At 41.5% G+C, this 17,031-nt stretch overlaps 1 protein-coding gene and 1 pseudogene across 1 annotated transcript in view; both read right to left on the bottom strand.

The window, feature by feature from the left end:
- The window catches only part of LOC117248279 (TBC1 domain family member 12-like), a 36,282-nt gene extending 23,190 nt beyond the window's left edge, over positions 1-13,092 (bottom strand). Inside the window, exon 1 of the mRNA XM_033613214.2 lies at positions 11,317-13,092. Within this exon, the coding sequence (XP_033469105.2) occupies positions 11,317-12,755 (1,439 nt within the window). The 5' untranslated portion in view covers positions 12,756-13,092. The remainder of the gene's footprint in view (positions 1-11,316) is intronic.
- Positions 13,093-13,976: 884 nt separating this feature from the next.
- Positions 13,977-15,203, bottom strand: LOC144458373 (SLAM family member 9-like; annotated as a pseudogene).
- Between the last annotated feature and the right edge of the window lie 1,828 nt (positions 15,204-17,031).

Below are 17,031 nucleotides of genomic sequence, written 5' to 3'. Positions count from 1 at the left end.
CAACAGTTTTACATTCGTTTCAGCGTTCGCTGGTCCGCTGGTGGCAAGAGAAAGAGGGAAGGAGGGAGAGGAACTGAAGGAATTATAAAAAGGAAGTGGACGCACACACTCTCACACACACATAAGACTGTGACCTAAGCAGACAGCCAAGCAAATATTATTCCTCCTCTCTCTGCACGCTCAACTTTCTTCACTCTGAAGTGTTTGTTTGTCTGTGTGTGTGTGTGTGTGTGTGTGTGTGTGTGTGAGAACCCAGTCAAGTGTCAGAACAAGCGCTTTCTAGCCTTCCAACACTTGGGCGTCTTTATAGCACAATAAGCATTTCGGAAATTCACATGAATATGCTATATCATTTTATGTTACTGTTACTTTCGAGCAGTTCCTTTCCTTTTTACCCAGCCTCTGATGTGAACTGCACCATTTTATCTCACACTCTCACAAATGTGTTTTCTGTCCTCTGTCTCCCTTACTTTGTATAGATTTAACACTTAGATTAAAATTGTTTAAAAGAATGGAGAGCCTTTTCAGGAAAAATGTGCTTCCAGTGTACGGACAAAGTTTTGGATGGACTGCTTTTCATCTGTGAACATTTGCTTCTTCTATGATAGTAAATGTAGAGTAACTTTCGGTTTTGTATTTTGTTAGTCAAAACAAGCTATTTGATTATGTAGATGTCACCTTGTGTTCCAGGAAAATGTGATGCAATTTTCTGGATTTTCTGACTTTTCATAAACCAGAGAATAAATTAGGTCATTGGAAAAAATAATCTGCAGACTAATCAATAACGAAAGTTATAGTTGCATCCTTGAGAAGCAAAATTACACTGATATAGACCCAACACCATACGTTACAGGTGATGCCACACACCATGACAAACTTCATTAGTTATACTTTGAAGTTTCAGTGTGTCCTCTATTGGCAGAAATGGAATATAATATTCAGTTTTCATTAGTTTAAAATCACCTGAAAATAGGAACCATTGTGTTTTCGTTACTCTAAAATTACATTTACATTTAAATTTACATAAGGAACAGGTCCTTTTCCATGGATATCCATGTTGTTTCTACAGTAGCCTTGAATGGACAAACCAAACACTGGCTCTAGATATGGCCTTTAGCATATTTGCATTGCCACCGTAATTCTCCTACATGCTTGGCACATGGGAGAAGTTTCAGTTCTGCAACTTCACCGCTAGATGCTACTAAATCCTACACTGTTCAGGAGGTTTTTACCAAGTGCTGAATTATCCACAGAGGTCTCGTATCCAAAAACAAAATGGATGGATGGGGATGGGCTTTTAACCACAATGGCTAGTGTTTGGTTTGTCCAATCTGGGCTACTGTAGAAACATAGCTGTGCAACATGGCATTCTCCATAGACAAGGAACCACTCCCTATGTAGATATATGCGGCTCATTGTAAGGTAACCAAAACACAACGATTCTTATTTACAGGTTAGTACACACTAAGGAAAAAAACACACTTATAGGCTTTATTACATCCCATTTCTTCAAATATATCCCCATAAATCCTACTCACTGGACGTTCAAAGTACAAGAAGTGCCCCACAACTGTTAATAACTAATGATTATTTCCAATATGAATTAACCTGATGGTTATTTTCTCCACAAATTGACTGTTTGTTTGGTTTGCAAAAATACTGGGAAATGTTTGTCACAATGACCCACAGCCCAAAGTGACACATTCACAATGTTTGTTTTGTCCAACCAAAAGTCCAAACCTCAGCATTACTACTAATACATTACAACTGTGAACAGGAAACGCAACAAATAAAGCAAACAATGAAATGTTTTTTCACAAAAAAGTCGCCTCAACAATTATCTAAACTGTTGGATAGTTTAATAAATAACAAGACATATTTATATGCTCTTCATGTTCTGTGTATAAAAATCTTAATTTGTGAAATGCCTTAACTTGCCAGGTAATTGTAGTTAAGTAAAAAACATAATATTTCTCTCTGAAATGTAGTAAATAAGAAGTAGAAAGTGTTTTCTTTGTTGTTCTTGTTGTAGTTATTGTGCAATATGCGAAAAAACGCATTAGAAACAGAAAAGAGGAAGTTATTTTCTCAACTTTGTGGCCATTTAGCCGGGATTTTCCAACTGGAGGGAGCTGCTCTTTAAATTAAATTAGTCATACTCTACATTAAATTAAACGTTTTGGTTAAATTGTGGGAAGCCTTAACACAGAGAAAAAATAAAGAGGATCAAACACTGAACCTGCTACAGATCAGCTTCTACAAATCCCCAAACGTTCCAGCTGGAATGCTCAAACACAGTAAATGGATAATATCCGCCTTTTAGAGACAAGAAAAAAGCTACCAGTAGTGTTAGTAGGGCAGATGCAACAGGTGAGGTTGTCACTATTCATACTCCTGCATGTGAAAAGTAAAACAAAATGTTTCCCTTTGTGTCGGTTACATCAAGCTGTTCCTCAGATCAGAAGCAGCCTTGTTCTCCCGACACCTGAGCGGCACACCTGTAGCTGAAAATTATAAAAAGGCACTACACTGAGGCTCCTGTTTTATTTAGCAGAGCAGGAAAGAAGCAGTAAATGCAATGCGACAGATACAGTGTGAGCATGTGTGTGATAGGATCTAACCTAATTCCCTGAGTGGAGTGCACAGGATGAGTGTGCATAAATAATTCACCACAGAGGTGATTAGAGCTAATTTAATTCCCAAGCATGAATTGAGCGTGTAAAGTAATGAAAATGAACAAAGGGAATTAGGAGGGGATAGAGCAGAAAAGCTTGCTGTTTTGGTTCGGCCTGTATCGTCACAGAATTTGGAAAGAGACGTTACTGATGGGTTTTTATAAGTATTTTTTGTTTTGTTTTTTGGCCCATTTACCACAAACCAAACACCACAGAGTTACAGCTAATAGCAATAAACTCCAAGCTTTCTTGATAGCCAAAAAGTTTTAATTGTATGTTTTTGGGCGAACAGTTCTAGTGATAGTTCACCTGTTATCGTATTGTGCTCCCATTTAATGATATATGACAAAAATATATGTAAATAAAATACAAAAAAATCAATTTCTTCATATTCTGGTATCAAAATCTAATCATGCTTTCTTCCTGTAAAATAAAATATGAAGTATGCTGATGTAAGCTAGTACCAACCAATCATATCATGACATCCACCCATCAGTCCGTCTGCAGCTTTTAGCTACACAGAGCTAAGATTAAAGGGATAGCTCAGATTTTTTAAGTGGGGCTGTATGAGGGACTTAACCACAGTTAATGTATTACCTTCAGGAGATGTCAGTCAGTATGCCCCCAGTTTGGCGAAGCAGGCTGGAGTACCACCATGGAAGCTAAGAGATGTACTGCTGCGGATGGGGGCCAGCAGTAACACGCATTTTAGCCATCAGTAACACGCATTTTAGCCAGTCCCATCTAAAACAATCAACATCAGTTTAAGTGTATGCTTTATTGAGAGTATTTTCACTGCTTTACCTTTACGTCAGACCGAAATTTCTGACGGGGAACTGAAGCCATTACATCACTCTCTTCAAGCCAGACTCCATTGAGAAAAACAGTCAATTTAAATCCCTGAACTCAGGAGCTGCTGGTCTACGCCTGCCGTAATAAGATGGTTTGTTTGTGTCATTGTGTGACTTTGGCATTTACAGTGGTTAGTTCGGATTCACCGAAATCACACAATAACACAGACTAACTAACTGATCATGGCAGCGGTAGACCAGCAGCTCTTGTGTTCAGAGAAGTAGAATTACCGTTTTTGTCAGTGGAGGCTGGTTGTTTCGAAGAGGGCAACATTTGGCACTGAAGCTGTCAATGGCTTCCCTGAAAATACTCTCAATATAGAACATACTTATTCTGTTATAGATTTTCTTTTAGGTGGCCGAATTACATTTTGCTGCTGCCCTTGTTTACAGCAATACATTGCTTATCTTCCATTTTAGCACTCCTGCCGCTTCTCCAAACTGGGGGCGTACTGACAGATTGACTATGGAAAAGTACGTTTATACAACCCCATTTCAAATAATCTGAACTAACCTACAAAGTTAGCTAGCCAGCAACCGCATGCTACATCAGTGTGTCTTCATTTCCTCTGTGGTTACAGGCTGCTAGCTAGAATTCATTCACTTTGAGGAAAGATGAATCTGTGACAGCTCCAGATTATGTGCAAGGTGTTTTACAGTGGACTGCTTCAGCAACTGACATTTCCACTATCAAATCAATATATATTAATATCCTCCCAACATTATATCTCTGTATCACGATACTCAAGCTAGATGCTCTCAAAATGCCTTTTCATCTGGACTTTAAGCCAAAAATTCTAATGCCAAATTTGTAACATAACATTAAAATGAAATGTGCTTGTGTTTTTTGATAGCCACGTTAACCATCTCTCCAGATACCACTTGATTCAAGTACGCATTGTGTAACAATCTCACTACAAATGCTGCCGAAACTGGTGTGGTTATTCACCATTCCTGAAATAACTGCTTCTTAAACACAAGGCCATTTCAGCGTTATTATGTTGTTAATTTAACAGTTGTATCCAGCTCTGCGTGATTAGAAACGGGATGGGAGCACTGCAATTTTCATGATTTAATGGATGGGTAAATTGACCCTTAAAAGCTTGAATCTGACAAAAACAGTCAGAGTGTGAATACAAAGCAGGAGGTGAAAAGTTGAGCATTTTGGTTTGTTAAACAGCTTCAGGCTAATAGTTGTAGTTTAAATGAAGTAGCATTCCTGATTGTATTTGTTGAGTGGATTTATTTTCTTCTGCTGCTGACCCTCCCTGACCTGCACTCAGCACTGTGAACCAAACAGCCAGCGTGGAGGTTTTCCAGCCGGGCTGTTTTCTCCTCGGCGTTCCTCTCCGTCTGTCTGGATTTCCTCTGAGACGCCGTGACATTTAAGCCAGCTGCTGAGGCCCGCGTCCAAACCAAAACCAGGCCCCGACGCAGACGGAGATTTAACAAACAGAAATTTTCCTACACCTGCCAGTCACACCAGATTTCACTGCATCAGTAATCAAACAGAAAGAATTACCCCTCTGGCTCTCAAACTCTCCTCAGCCTTCTTTCACTTCCTCGTATGGCTTTTACAGGAATGTTGTCAGGGTGCAATTCCACTCAGTTTGCTCATTATTACTTGTAATGTTGTTGATCAAATATTTACACTGCAATCAGTCTAAGTCAAACTGGATAAAGATGTCAACTTAAGTAAAAGGCACTTAGTGCGGTTAGTTATTTAGTAAGAAATGGGCCAATCAAGTGCAAACTGATGTCTCCCTTAGACTGAGGGAAGTGAATACACTGTGTGCTTAGTAAAAAAAACAAGCACAGTATGAAACAAAATATCGTAGGAAACAACTTAAAGACAACTCTAATGCTGACTACATTTTCTTTCTTTCAGCTGCATCCATCTCGTCCACACTTGTATCAGTTTTCCCAGCTATGACACAAGAAATCCCATCCTTATGCTAACAGCCTGATTTATAGTTGTGGGTCAGCTCTACGCCTACGCTGCCATTTATACTTGGTTATGTATGTGTGGTTATGTGTCTGTATCACTTTGCAGTTACACCTCCAAACGCCATTCAGCAGTGGGGTTTCTGTGAAGTGCTGTAAAGTTTGATTGATTCAAAACACCCCTAAAACACACATTAAACACATCTTAATAGTGACGATTTCAGACACAAGTAGAAAAATCGCCTTCTTTACAACTCACAAGGTTAACAGACAAAACAGTTGTCCTTTGCTACACACGTTTTCCCCACAAATACAACATGCTAGCGCTATTAGGACACGGCTATGACATTTAACATGGCTGACTTTTCCTCTACACATGTGAAGCTGGGAACAAGAGCAACAAATAACAAATTTCAGCTCCACTGTAACTCACAAGGTTCACCAACAAAACAGTTGTTTTATATTAGAAACGTTTTCCCCATATATACAATATGCTAGCATTATTAGCATAACTTAGCCTAGCAGCTAGCAGACTTTCCTTTATTCATATAAGGCCAGGATAAATCACAGAAATAATTTAAAATGCTATTTTTGAGGAGGCGTTATTGTCTTCACGATTTCTTGTTTCTTATCTGTGAAATAAAAGTAAATAAAGGCTTTAATCACACTGAGGGAAATGGTTTCAGCTTACAAAAAGAAACAGGAAATCTGCATTGCCACGACATGTAGTTACAATTCTAGGAAGATCCATGTCAGGCTACAGCGTAATGTACATGTCTACGCAGTGCCTACACTGTGGATACAGTGGCAATAGCCAACAACATCAACGAGTGCAACACCCAATCTGTTTGAATCACTGGAGAAATCTGAGATGTGGGCAACACTTCAGAGGTCTGGAAACAGTTTAGTGCTGTGATAGAAAACATCGATATATCTGATTTTAAGTACTGGATCAGACTGTGCATCGAAGGACTCTGGTCTGATCTGGAATTTCCAGATCCACATCGCTTAATGTTTTCTAACGTCCTTGTCTGAGTCAAAGACTAGCATGTATGATATAAATATTCTTTATTTCTGGGCTTGTTGTCGGCATGTTTGTGAGACAGTATTGTTGTGTTTGGCCCAGATGTACATTAGAAGAGATGAGGCTGTAAAAGCCGGCTGAACTCTCCCTCCTGCAGCGTCTCAGGTTTAAGCAAACATCCCTTCAGCTACCAGCCAATCTGTCTGCCTCTGGGCTGCAGCTTTGATCTCCTCAACCAACCTGCTCGACTCTACTCTGATTTCTGAAAAGGCTCCATTTGCTGGTGTCAGCGTGAGCACCGAAAAACAGTCAATGAGCCAAAAGTCTGACACCACCATCTTGACAGTGTTGTTAGGTACTTGGACCAGGACGAGCACAGTTTTAAGGGAACAAGGCTGGGTCCAAAAAATGGTTAAAGGATGTACTGATAAGAAGGTAAAGGTATTATAAATTACTGATAGAAGAATTTGTGGCCTTAAAATAATGGTAGGCATCAACACGTAGATTTAAGAAAGTGGTTGTTTTTTGTTTTGTTTTTGTAGTTACTTGTTTTGTGACTTTCTCATTTGAGGAAAGGAAATATGAGAATGTTGTGTTAAAAAGCGACGCATCTTCTCCTCTGCCTTCACTATGTAGCATCAAATACTGTAAATGCCATGAGTGGCACAGACATAAATACCTACTGTCAAAGGTCATATGTATTTTTAGATGTAATTATACTATTTTTTTCAACCACCTGTGAGTGTGTCTGCTCAAACCCAATCTGAAACGGATCATTGATTTTGACAAAAATATCAACTTTTCAGGAACTGAGAACATGTAGTCTTCATCACGCCTGGCAGGCGGACAGACACAACATCTCGGCTGCATCGTGGCAGCAGTGCGGAGGTTAAACGTGTGATGAATCGGCGTTGGAAATAGAAAGCAGAGGGAGCAGAGGGTGCAGTGAATGTGGGCTAAGCCCTGAGGAAAAAGGCTGCACTGAGTCAATGCTCACTGAGCCCTGCTGTATCACTTACTGCACATACACTGAACTGGGGCATGATTAACATGCAAGCTATTACACAGCTATAGGCCCCAGACTGCAGCTCTGAGAGGCTATGAAAAGAAGCTGATATGTGTCAAATGGTCAACTCGCCGGGCTAACACCCTCTTTAATCCTTACATAAGAGCAGAAACTAATATTAAATATGGAATTAACCCACAGCATATCTGCCTCTCTTGTTGGAGACTTAGAAACCAATAAATATTACCATGGAAGAGAAATTTTGCTGGTTCATGTGGACAAAAGTTCACAATTTCAGAGCATGTAACTCTGGATATAAGAAATTTGTTTGTCATTTCCAGTGGAAGGGATTACAACAAATGAACACAGTTGGATCTCTGCAGCAGAAATCTGATTAGCTGCTAAATGTCAAACACCAAAGAAACTGTTGAGTATCCGTGTTTACAAAAAGCTTCTGACGAGCACACATCAACATATGTGCAGAGGAAAAGATGAGAGTAGGTTGTGATTTAAATTAAATGCAGGTGATCATCATCCACCTCATTGTGTGCACTAAAGGGACACCTCACCCCAATATCCAAATACATATTATTCCTCTTACCCACAGTGCAATTTATCAGGCTAGATTGCTTTGATGTGAGTTGTCGAATGTTCGAGATATCGGCTGTAGAGATGTCTGCCTTCTCTTCAATATATTTGAACTATAAAGCACTCGGCTTATGCTGCCGAAAGCGCCAAAACAAATACATTTTAAAAAACTAAACAGCAATGTCTCTTTCCAGAACTCATGACCTGGTTACTCAAGATAATCCACAGACCTTGTTGTGAGCAGTTTCATGTAGGAACTATTTTCTTTCTACCAAACTACACCCACCAACTGTATCACTGCGCAGAAGGAAGCGTTTACATATCGTACTGTTATGAGCACAAGTCTCTTGTCCATATGTAGATGATCTAGAATGATTAAATACTGATTAAATCACCTTGTCTCACTCCATCTTTCTTTATCTTGTACACATACACAAACACAGAAATACCACTTACATCCAGTGCAGCTCAACAGTTATCTTACCCTTAAGCTGATTTGTGTACTTAAGAAACTTCAATAAATACTTGCACTTTTGCTACTTGTTTCTGTTAAAGTACCTCTTTTTTTTGCATTTGTGTTGATATGCTGATGGAAACGGTCTCTGATTGGAAAGTGATGTCACATTTAAATGTTGGTGCGCGTTGTTTGTCTGTTTGTCTCGCTGGCAATTATCACATAAAATGACCAAGAAATTGTAAGTAAAACTACACTAAGGACATTTAGTTTCCTTCAGTTTTATGGTTTATTTTTTTCTAAATTCAGCTGACCACAATATATGTACACTGGTGTTTAATATTAGTAACCTAGTTCTCAAACTCTGAGGACCCCACTAAGATGAAATGAGATGAGTATCAGGGAGAATCAATATTCTGCTGCATAAATGTGCTATTACTGAACTATTTTTTGACTGCTGTCTCATTTTATTTTTGTGTCACTGGATAGTTTAACATCCTCAGGCCACAAAGGACTGTTTAAATGAAACAGTACGAGAATGGAAAATCACTTTTCCACTGAACTGCTTACCACTCAAGAGTTCCTCCCTGAGTTTTTGTCAGCCTGTGATGAGCGGTTGTAAGCAGACACTGCTTCGTAGTGAAGAATCACAAGCAAAAAATGTTCAAGAGCCACTATTTTAACACTGTTCAAACAATATGTGAATCTTTTGCATTAACCAAACTGTGCTTACAGTTTTCTGTTTTTTGAAGGAGCAGAGAAATGTAGTCGAATTGTGTTCACACACAATCTGATCATCTACAACTGGCTGAAAATGAAAGGATCAAATTATCTTGCAGCTGGTTGTTCTGCACTAACGTCTTTCTAAACAAAGTTCAGAAGCCCAAAAGATTTTCTGCACCTCTTTTCCACAGCTGCTCCTGCCTCCCTGTACTAACTCTTACTGAGAATTTGTCACCATCTTTCTTTAAACTTTGTGAACTGTCGTGGATGTAATCTATCAAACACCACAGAAACACAGCCAACATATGTGTATGTGTAATAATGTCTCCGCCTGGGTTTCTATAGCCAGACATCTCTCCTTATTTTTAAGTACACAGCTGCATTTAACTGGAACAGGAAATTCCCAGTGCTTGTTAACGTCCTCCAAACCTGCTATAACGACACACTCTCTCTCCATCTCTTCCCTATGTAACACATAAAGAGACAGTTTAGTGAGGAAAGCAGGTGTGTGCCACAGTCACAGAGACCACCCATTGACCGAGTTGAAATTGTGCTGAAATTATGAGTCAATTAATCAACAATTTTGAGAATGTACGTCATTTATCATGCCAATATAGTTTACATTCTCTGGCATAATCTACTCCAATGCTGTCTTATTCTGTTATATATTATTCTAAACTACATCTCTGGGTTTTTGACTGCTGTTTGGACGAAACAAGACAGTTGAAGACGTCACTGTGTCAAAATACTCCTGACAAACATTCAGGATTCCACTGGAATAAGTTCACATGCCGCCATCTATCCCCCCCATCATGATCTCTTTCTCACTGGACAGATGTTAACACCGACCAAACAATGACCTCATTGGAGCACAAAAATTTAAACCACATATATCCCCAAATAAAATCAATTTGTCACATCTGCAACAGATGTGCAGGTGCTGAGCAAAATGCCAGCTCCACATTACAACTTGAAATATGTTCATTTAATGACATCTGGACCAGATGGAGGACGTTACAAGCTGAGGAGGGAGTTGTAAATATATGTCCAAAAAGACTAAAGAAAGTCAACCGACCCCGCAACACTGTTGATCAACTGACGGTGAGGGCAAATTGTAGGGCAAAGAACAACGCTGTGTTATCAGTTTGAGCTTGAGGTGGCTTGACCCAAACTTGACCTACAGAGTGTTGATTGTTTACATCCCTGTTTCTGATGAAATAATACAAGTAACAGAATATGATGACTGCTGCATTGTGGCAGTGACTGGGAGGGACAGGAAGACACCACAATAAAATATCTGATGTAAATATGCATTGTTTTTCTCCTAGTTGAATGTTGTTGTTAGCCTGCTACTAGCCAAGTTAGCTTCAGACGCTTCGGTCTGCACACAGAATCCAAGCACACTTCTCCACACTCTTCATTTCAACTGCAAACAGTTCAACCTGCCAAAAAACATGTCGAAATTGATTGTGTCGGGAGATTGTTGTCATCTCTGCGTTTGAGACGATGCTCAAAGATTTATTTGTTTTTCTTTCTTATGATAAAATTAAAAACTTGTGTACTTTTGACTTCTGATCAGACTGATTTAATAAAAGCTAGTTGAGATGTTTGCCAGCTTCACTGTTTAAATGATGATGAAAATAAGGGTGACTTGCAGCGCTGGTGTGTGCTGTGCAAGCAGGTGAGCAAGTACTGCATCCTCTAAGATCCACAGTTTGAGGAGGTGGGTGCACAAAGGAGTGGAAAGCTGTGGAAAGTGTCTAGAGACTTACTTCCTTTTTTAAATATTTTGCAGAACAGTGAAGTCTACAAATGGTTGAGAAGTGAAATACATATTTTCCTGAAGCCAAATCTTAAGATGCATGAGCAGTCTTTAGTGCATGGGGACAGGTCCTACAGTGTAAATAAAATCAGGTAGTGAGTATGTTTAGGATAAAGCTGTGGTTGTGTGGTTAGCATACAGTCATAGCTTTGGGGCTTTTCTTTACTACGTCACTTGACTTCGCACATTGTGTGTTTACATGTGACTCAGAGACACCACTTCATTTTACCTGGTGAAGAAATCAGCGATGCCGAACCTCTTTGGCATCAGCTTGGGGTCCGAGCTGTCTGTCTGCTCGGTCAGGTCTGGCAGCTTGTCTGGGGCACTCTGTCTGCGACCCGCTTCCAGCACGTTCCGGAAGTCCTCCTCGTACCCTTCGTCTCCAAAATAAAACCCCCCATGGTCGTCGGGGGATAACGGTGTGGCATCACAGCTGAGGGACACCGCGAGGTTGAGGTTAGTCCTCAAACTCTGCGGCCTGACGGGTAAACTGGGGTCACTGAAATCCTCCTCATCCTCCCTGATGTTGGGCTCAGACAGCGGGCTGTCACCGTTCACGTTGGAGTGGGTTGGTGGGCTGGGCGAGGGGGGTTTGGCACTTGATCCCAGGGTGGGGGAGTCCTCGGGTGGGACCGGGGAAGAGGAGTCGGGGAAGTGAGGGAGCTCTGCGGCAGCTGGGGCATCCTCCGGACACTGAGACACCAATGCCCCGGGGCGGTGGCTTTGGCTCCTCAGACAAAGTCCCGACCCGGCCCCGTTTTCCTGCGTTGCCCCACGGTCGAAATAAATGTTGTTTTCGGGGGAACAGTCCGAGTCGGGCCAGTCACATGTTGCTCTGGCTGTGGTCACGATGTGTAAACCACCGTTGGCAACTTTCATTTCCTCACAGTCCACGTCGCGTAAACCGAGTCTCTGGCCAAAAAGCAACGGGCTGGAAAACACCCCTGTCTGTTTACAGAAAGAGATATCCGCTTCGGGGCCGCCGTAAGCGGGGCTGTCAACATCCCCGTTGGGCATGTTTACATCTGGACACTGGAGGGCCGCGGCGGTGCAGGCGCAGTTCCGCTGGTGCTTCCCCGAGCATGGCAGCCGATCAAAGGGGAGAGTAGTCCTGATGCAGCCGGCGCCAGTCGCCTTTTCTACCGGGGTAACGTCGTCGGAATCCGGGGTTTCCCCTCCGCTCTCCCCCGCAGGGTGCTGCCGCATCTCCAATGAAACTCGACCCCCAAGCACAGCTGGACAGGAAGCGACTGTGGTCCCTGCGAGGCCGAGCCCTCCCCCTTCTCCTCCCTCCAGCCCGACCATCGCTTGCTCCTCCTGACCGAATGACTCAGTAAATCCGTTCAGGCCGCCGTGGTCGCCGCAAACCCCCGAAATCACGCAGCTGCCAGCCAACTGGCCGGGGAGGTACTCCTCCGCCGCGACCAAATCCAACATTATGTCCCTGTTGTGTGGGGGCGGCTGTACCGAGGCGTCTCTGTTTACATTCCTCCCGTTACCGGTCACATAAATATGACCCTTCCCAGCTTCCTGACCCCCGCTGACACCGGCTAGCAGCGCTGTGCTGGGGTCTTTGAGTGCAATGTAAGATTTGTGACCTCCACCTTCCTCTTCGTTCTCGTTCAAATCGACGGCAAACGACCCTCCGTTCTCCTTCGTCGTTTCCATAACCACTCAGTCCGTCGAGCGAGCCTCGGCCCCGGGCATAAAATCCTGCGACGAGTCCTCCTGCCCGGTCGGCCCGGCTCCGCGGCAGCAACGGCAGCAGCAGGTTCTGTTGTTCCTGGATGAAGGGGCTACCATCTTAGCCTTCAGCGTTACCTGACACTCACCGGGTGTAACATGCTCCTCGTCGGCGTCTTAAAACAACAAGATGTTCTCCTTCTTTCCTGCGAGGTTAACGTCGCCGCCGGGCAAAAAGATTAATTAAATCCCCTCAGTGTTTGAGCTGGCTGCAGCGCCATCTTGAAAATACCCCAACAATGACGTCATGGCCCTCTCCACTCGCTCGCTGAGTTTTGATTCGCTGACAGTTTGCAGCGACGCCTGCTGGTCGCTCTGCGTAACTGCACCAGGGATCCCTGACCCCGTTAACCCCATAAATAAATAGATAGATGGATAGATAGATAGATAGATAGATAAAATAAGTATTCAGATTCTTTATTGAAGTAAAAATACTAACACCACACTGTAAAATACTCTGCTACAAATCCTGCTTTTAAAGTGTTACTTAAGTAAAAGTATGTAAGTAAAATAAATACTTTAACTATAAAAGGAACTTGATGATTAATGTAAAAGCAGGATTTTACTGTTGTATCTCAATAAGTTAGAGCTCATTTCTTATTCATATTCTTCTAATGGTAAATGTAGAGTAATTTGGGGTTAAGTACAATAAATGTCAAACACTGTGCTGTCTCTATTTCAGTACTTTCATATGTAATAAAAAGTGTAAAATCAGGATGTAATATGAATGTTGCAGCATATATCTCTGATAATTGTCATGTTTCTGTTAAGTGTCACGACATCATAAAAAAATGTCATTTAAAAAGTCATTAAAAATTCATAGTGTGTGCACATTCCTGTGCGGTCCTCCATTTTATGCTGGCTCCCTAAAATGGCATTCAGTCATCAAAACTCTGAGAACCCCTGATCTAAGATTTTAGTTTTAAAATGCTCTTAAATACTCAGAACATACCCTGAGGACCCCCTAAAGCGTTGGGTTGCATAACGTGTCAACTGAATACGGTTCCCTCCCCAAATGTAGATGATAATGGCTCTGGTAAAAAAGGCACTTACCACAAATAATATTCCACCGCAGCTTTTGACATAGTATTTTTTGTACTTGTGTTTTTCCACGGATGTCAGCAGATATTTGTCTTGACAACAGTCATGAAGTTGCTCTTTATTGCAAGACTTTACACAGACACACACTTATTCAAGGAAACTCTTTTACACTGAGTTATAATCAGTTTCCCATCATCTTAATAACAATATGTCAATACAGTTGCAGTTGTGACAATATTGTTGGTTAGCAAGCAGGCACCAGTGTCCAAACAAGACGGAACATGGTAAATGGATAAATGACTTCTGATAGATGGTTAATAGAATCAGTCAGCACTGAGCATGAACTTATGCAAAGCGGTTTTAAAGCAATAAAAAACTCTTGCATTCAAATTTTAATTTTATAGTTGAGTAAAAACACACCGTATTCCTTCTTGATGGCTGCTGTCGGGAAATGAAGGCGATCCTCCACTTTAAGCTGCATTATCATCACCTTTTAAACACGGACACAACAGTTTCCTGACAGTCTCTTGTTTCCACCACACCACGTAGGTAACAGTCCCCAAGAGGGCCAAGATTGCCAGGGATCTCATCACAGCCCCTAAAATCTTTATCCAGAGATCAGAGTCTGGAGGGTTTCTTTGACAGAACAGAATCAAGAGGGGTTCACTTTCTGACTCAGTGAGTGGATTCTCTACCCGGCAGGTGAAGGTCTTCACATGTGAGCTGTCAGCCTTGGTGATGTCTATGGTCTTCCCCAAATCCTTCCACTCTCCGTCACCCATCTTCCAGCTGTACGTGATGGGTCAAGCATCTGTGGTGTTTGCTTCACAGGTCGCGGTGCAGCTTTCTGAGTTACAGGCACATGTCAAGGGTCTTATTACTACCTCAGGCTTGGGGACTGCTTTGATTAACACAGCCTTATAGTGATCAGCCTGGAGCTTGCCGTTGATCTCCACTGAATACAACCCAACGTCAGCTTTAGTCATGCTGCTGATTTCCAGACGTCCAGCGTTTGTGTCCAGAGTTGTGCGGCCCTGAAAGGTGCCGTAAATGGTCAACTCAACCAAATCTTTCGCCCACTCAGCCAGCAGGTTACCCTCGAACTTCCACAGGATGTGGATGATCGGTTCAGCAGATGGAGGCCTCACGTCCAACATCAGTTTGCCGCCCTCCATGAAGTATTGCGGTATATCTGCAGCCAGAGCGAAATTCAGCCCCGCAAATAGAAGCCAAAACACCATCAGCTTCTCCATGTCCACCGATCAATGGGCTACACGCCTAAGAGAATATCTGTTTCAAGAGCAACAAAAAAAACCTCATAGTTCTGAATTCTTCCGCTTTTCTGAGGTGAGCTACCACATGACAGCATTTCCTTTGTCATGTTCTTCACCGTGATGTTCAATATAGCTACACAGTTTAACTGTCTGGTTGAGCCGACAGTAGCTTACACACGTCATAGCACATAACTCATTCAACTCAGTGCGAAAACTAAATCATGGGCCAATTATGAGACAGTGGGCCCCTGGGCACAGATATGCAAAAGGCCCCAACACCTCTCCTATATAGGAGAAGACAAAGACTTTGTGATGGTTTTGTCCTCTCTTTTTTTCTGTTGTTGTTGTTTGTTGTCTCTTTGTAGTCTCTTTTTGTGATAAGTGTGTCTTTGTGGTTGTTTTGTTGCCTTCTGTAGATATTTTGTGTCCTTCTGCAGTTCCTTTGCATCTTTCTGTGGTTATTTTGCATACATACATGCATACAGGGAGGCCCCTGACATTTGGGGCCCCTAGGCCTGTACCTTGTAGGCCTTTTCAAAAATCCACCAACAAACTAAATAAAACATCTGTTGGGTTGTAATTAGAATAAAAGCTGATTTCTCCTGCACACAATATCAGGTTGAAATTTCTGTGAGAAAGAGCTCACAAACAAAGAGTGTCTTTCTGAGTTTCATTAGCACACTTGCAAGCGGGCGGCATCAACCCTCAACAGAGTTTCAGGGTGGGTGATCAACTTCTTCTCTTAAAATCTACTTCTACATTCTGTGGTCACCCTGACATTAGAAACACGCCAACAAAGCAGACAGACAGTCTGCAGCTGCATCCTGCAGTCCGCGCTGATAAACATTAAGACAGCCTCCATACTTGGTCAATGAAAACACTCCACACCTACCTAACAAGGACATCTGTGGCTTTACTGTACGCTCAAATATATCTCACGTTTTTGTTTGTTAATATGTTTCTTCTAACCATATATATATATATACACACACACACACACACACACACATATATATATATATATATATATGTATGTATATGTGTGTGTGCATGTGTGTATGTATTTTTGTATTGTTTATGCATGCATGTGTGTATGTATGTATGTATGTATGTATGTATGTATGTATTGTGTATGTATGTATGTATTGTGTATGTATGTATGTATTGTGTATGTATGTATGCATGCATGCATGTATGTGTGTATGTATGTATGTATGCATGCATGCATGTGTGTGTATGTATGTATGTATGTATGTATGCATGCATGCATGTGTATGTATGTATTGTGTATGTATGTATGTATGTATGTATGTATGTATGCATGCATGCATGCATGTGTGTGTGTGTATGTATGTATGTATGCATGCATGCATGTGTGTGTATCTGTATGTATGTATGTATGTATGCATGCATGTGTGTGTGTATGTATGTATGTATGTATGTATGTATGCATGCATGCATGTGTATGTATGTATTGTGTGTGTATGTATGTATGTATGTATGCATGCATGTGTGTGTGTATGTATGTATGTATGTATGTATGTATGCATGCATGCATGTGTATGTATGTATTGTGTGTGTATGTATGTATGTATGTATGCATGCATGCATGTATGTATTGTGTATGCGTGTGTGTGTGTGTGTGTGTGTGTGTGCGTATGTATGCATGCATGCATGTGTGTGTATGTATGTATGCATGCATGCATGTATGTATTGTGTATGCATGTGTGTGTGTGTGTGTGTGGGTGTGTGTGTGTGTGTGGGTGTATGCATGCATGTATGCATGTGTATGCATGCATGCATGTATGTATTGTGTATGCATGTATGCATGCATGCATGTGTGTGTGTATGTATGTATTGTGTATGTATGCATGTATGTATGTATG

Source organism: Epinephelus lanceolatus, chromosome 17, assembly GCF_041903045.1.
Source record: "Epinephelus lanceolatus isolate andai-2023 chromosome 17, ASM4190304v1, whole genome shotgun sequence".
Classification (NCBI taxonomy): Eukaryota; Metazoa; Chordata; class Actinopteri; order Perciformes; family Serranidae; genus Epinephelus; species Epinephelus lanceolatus.
The sequence above is the reverse complement of the archived record's forward strand: the minus strand, read 5'-3'. Positions and strand labels throughout refer to the sequence as shown.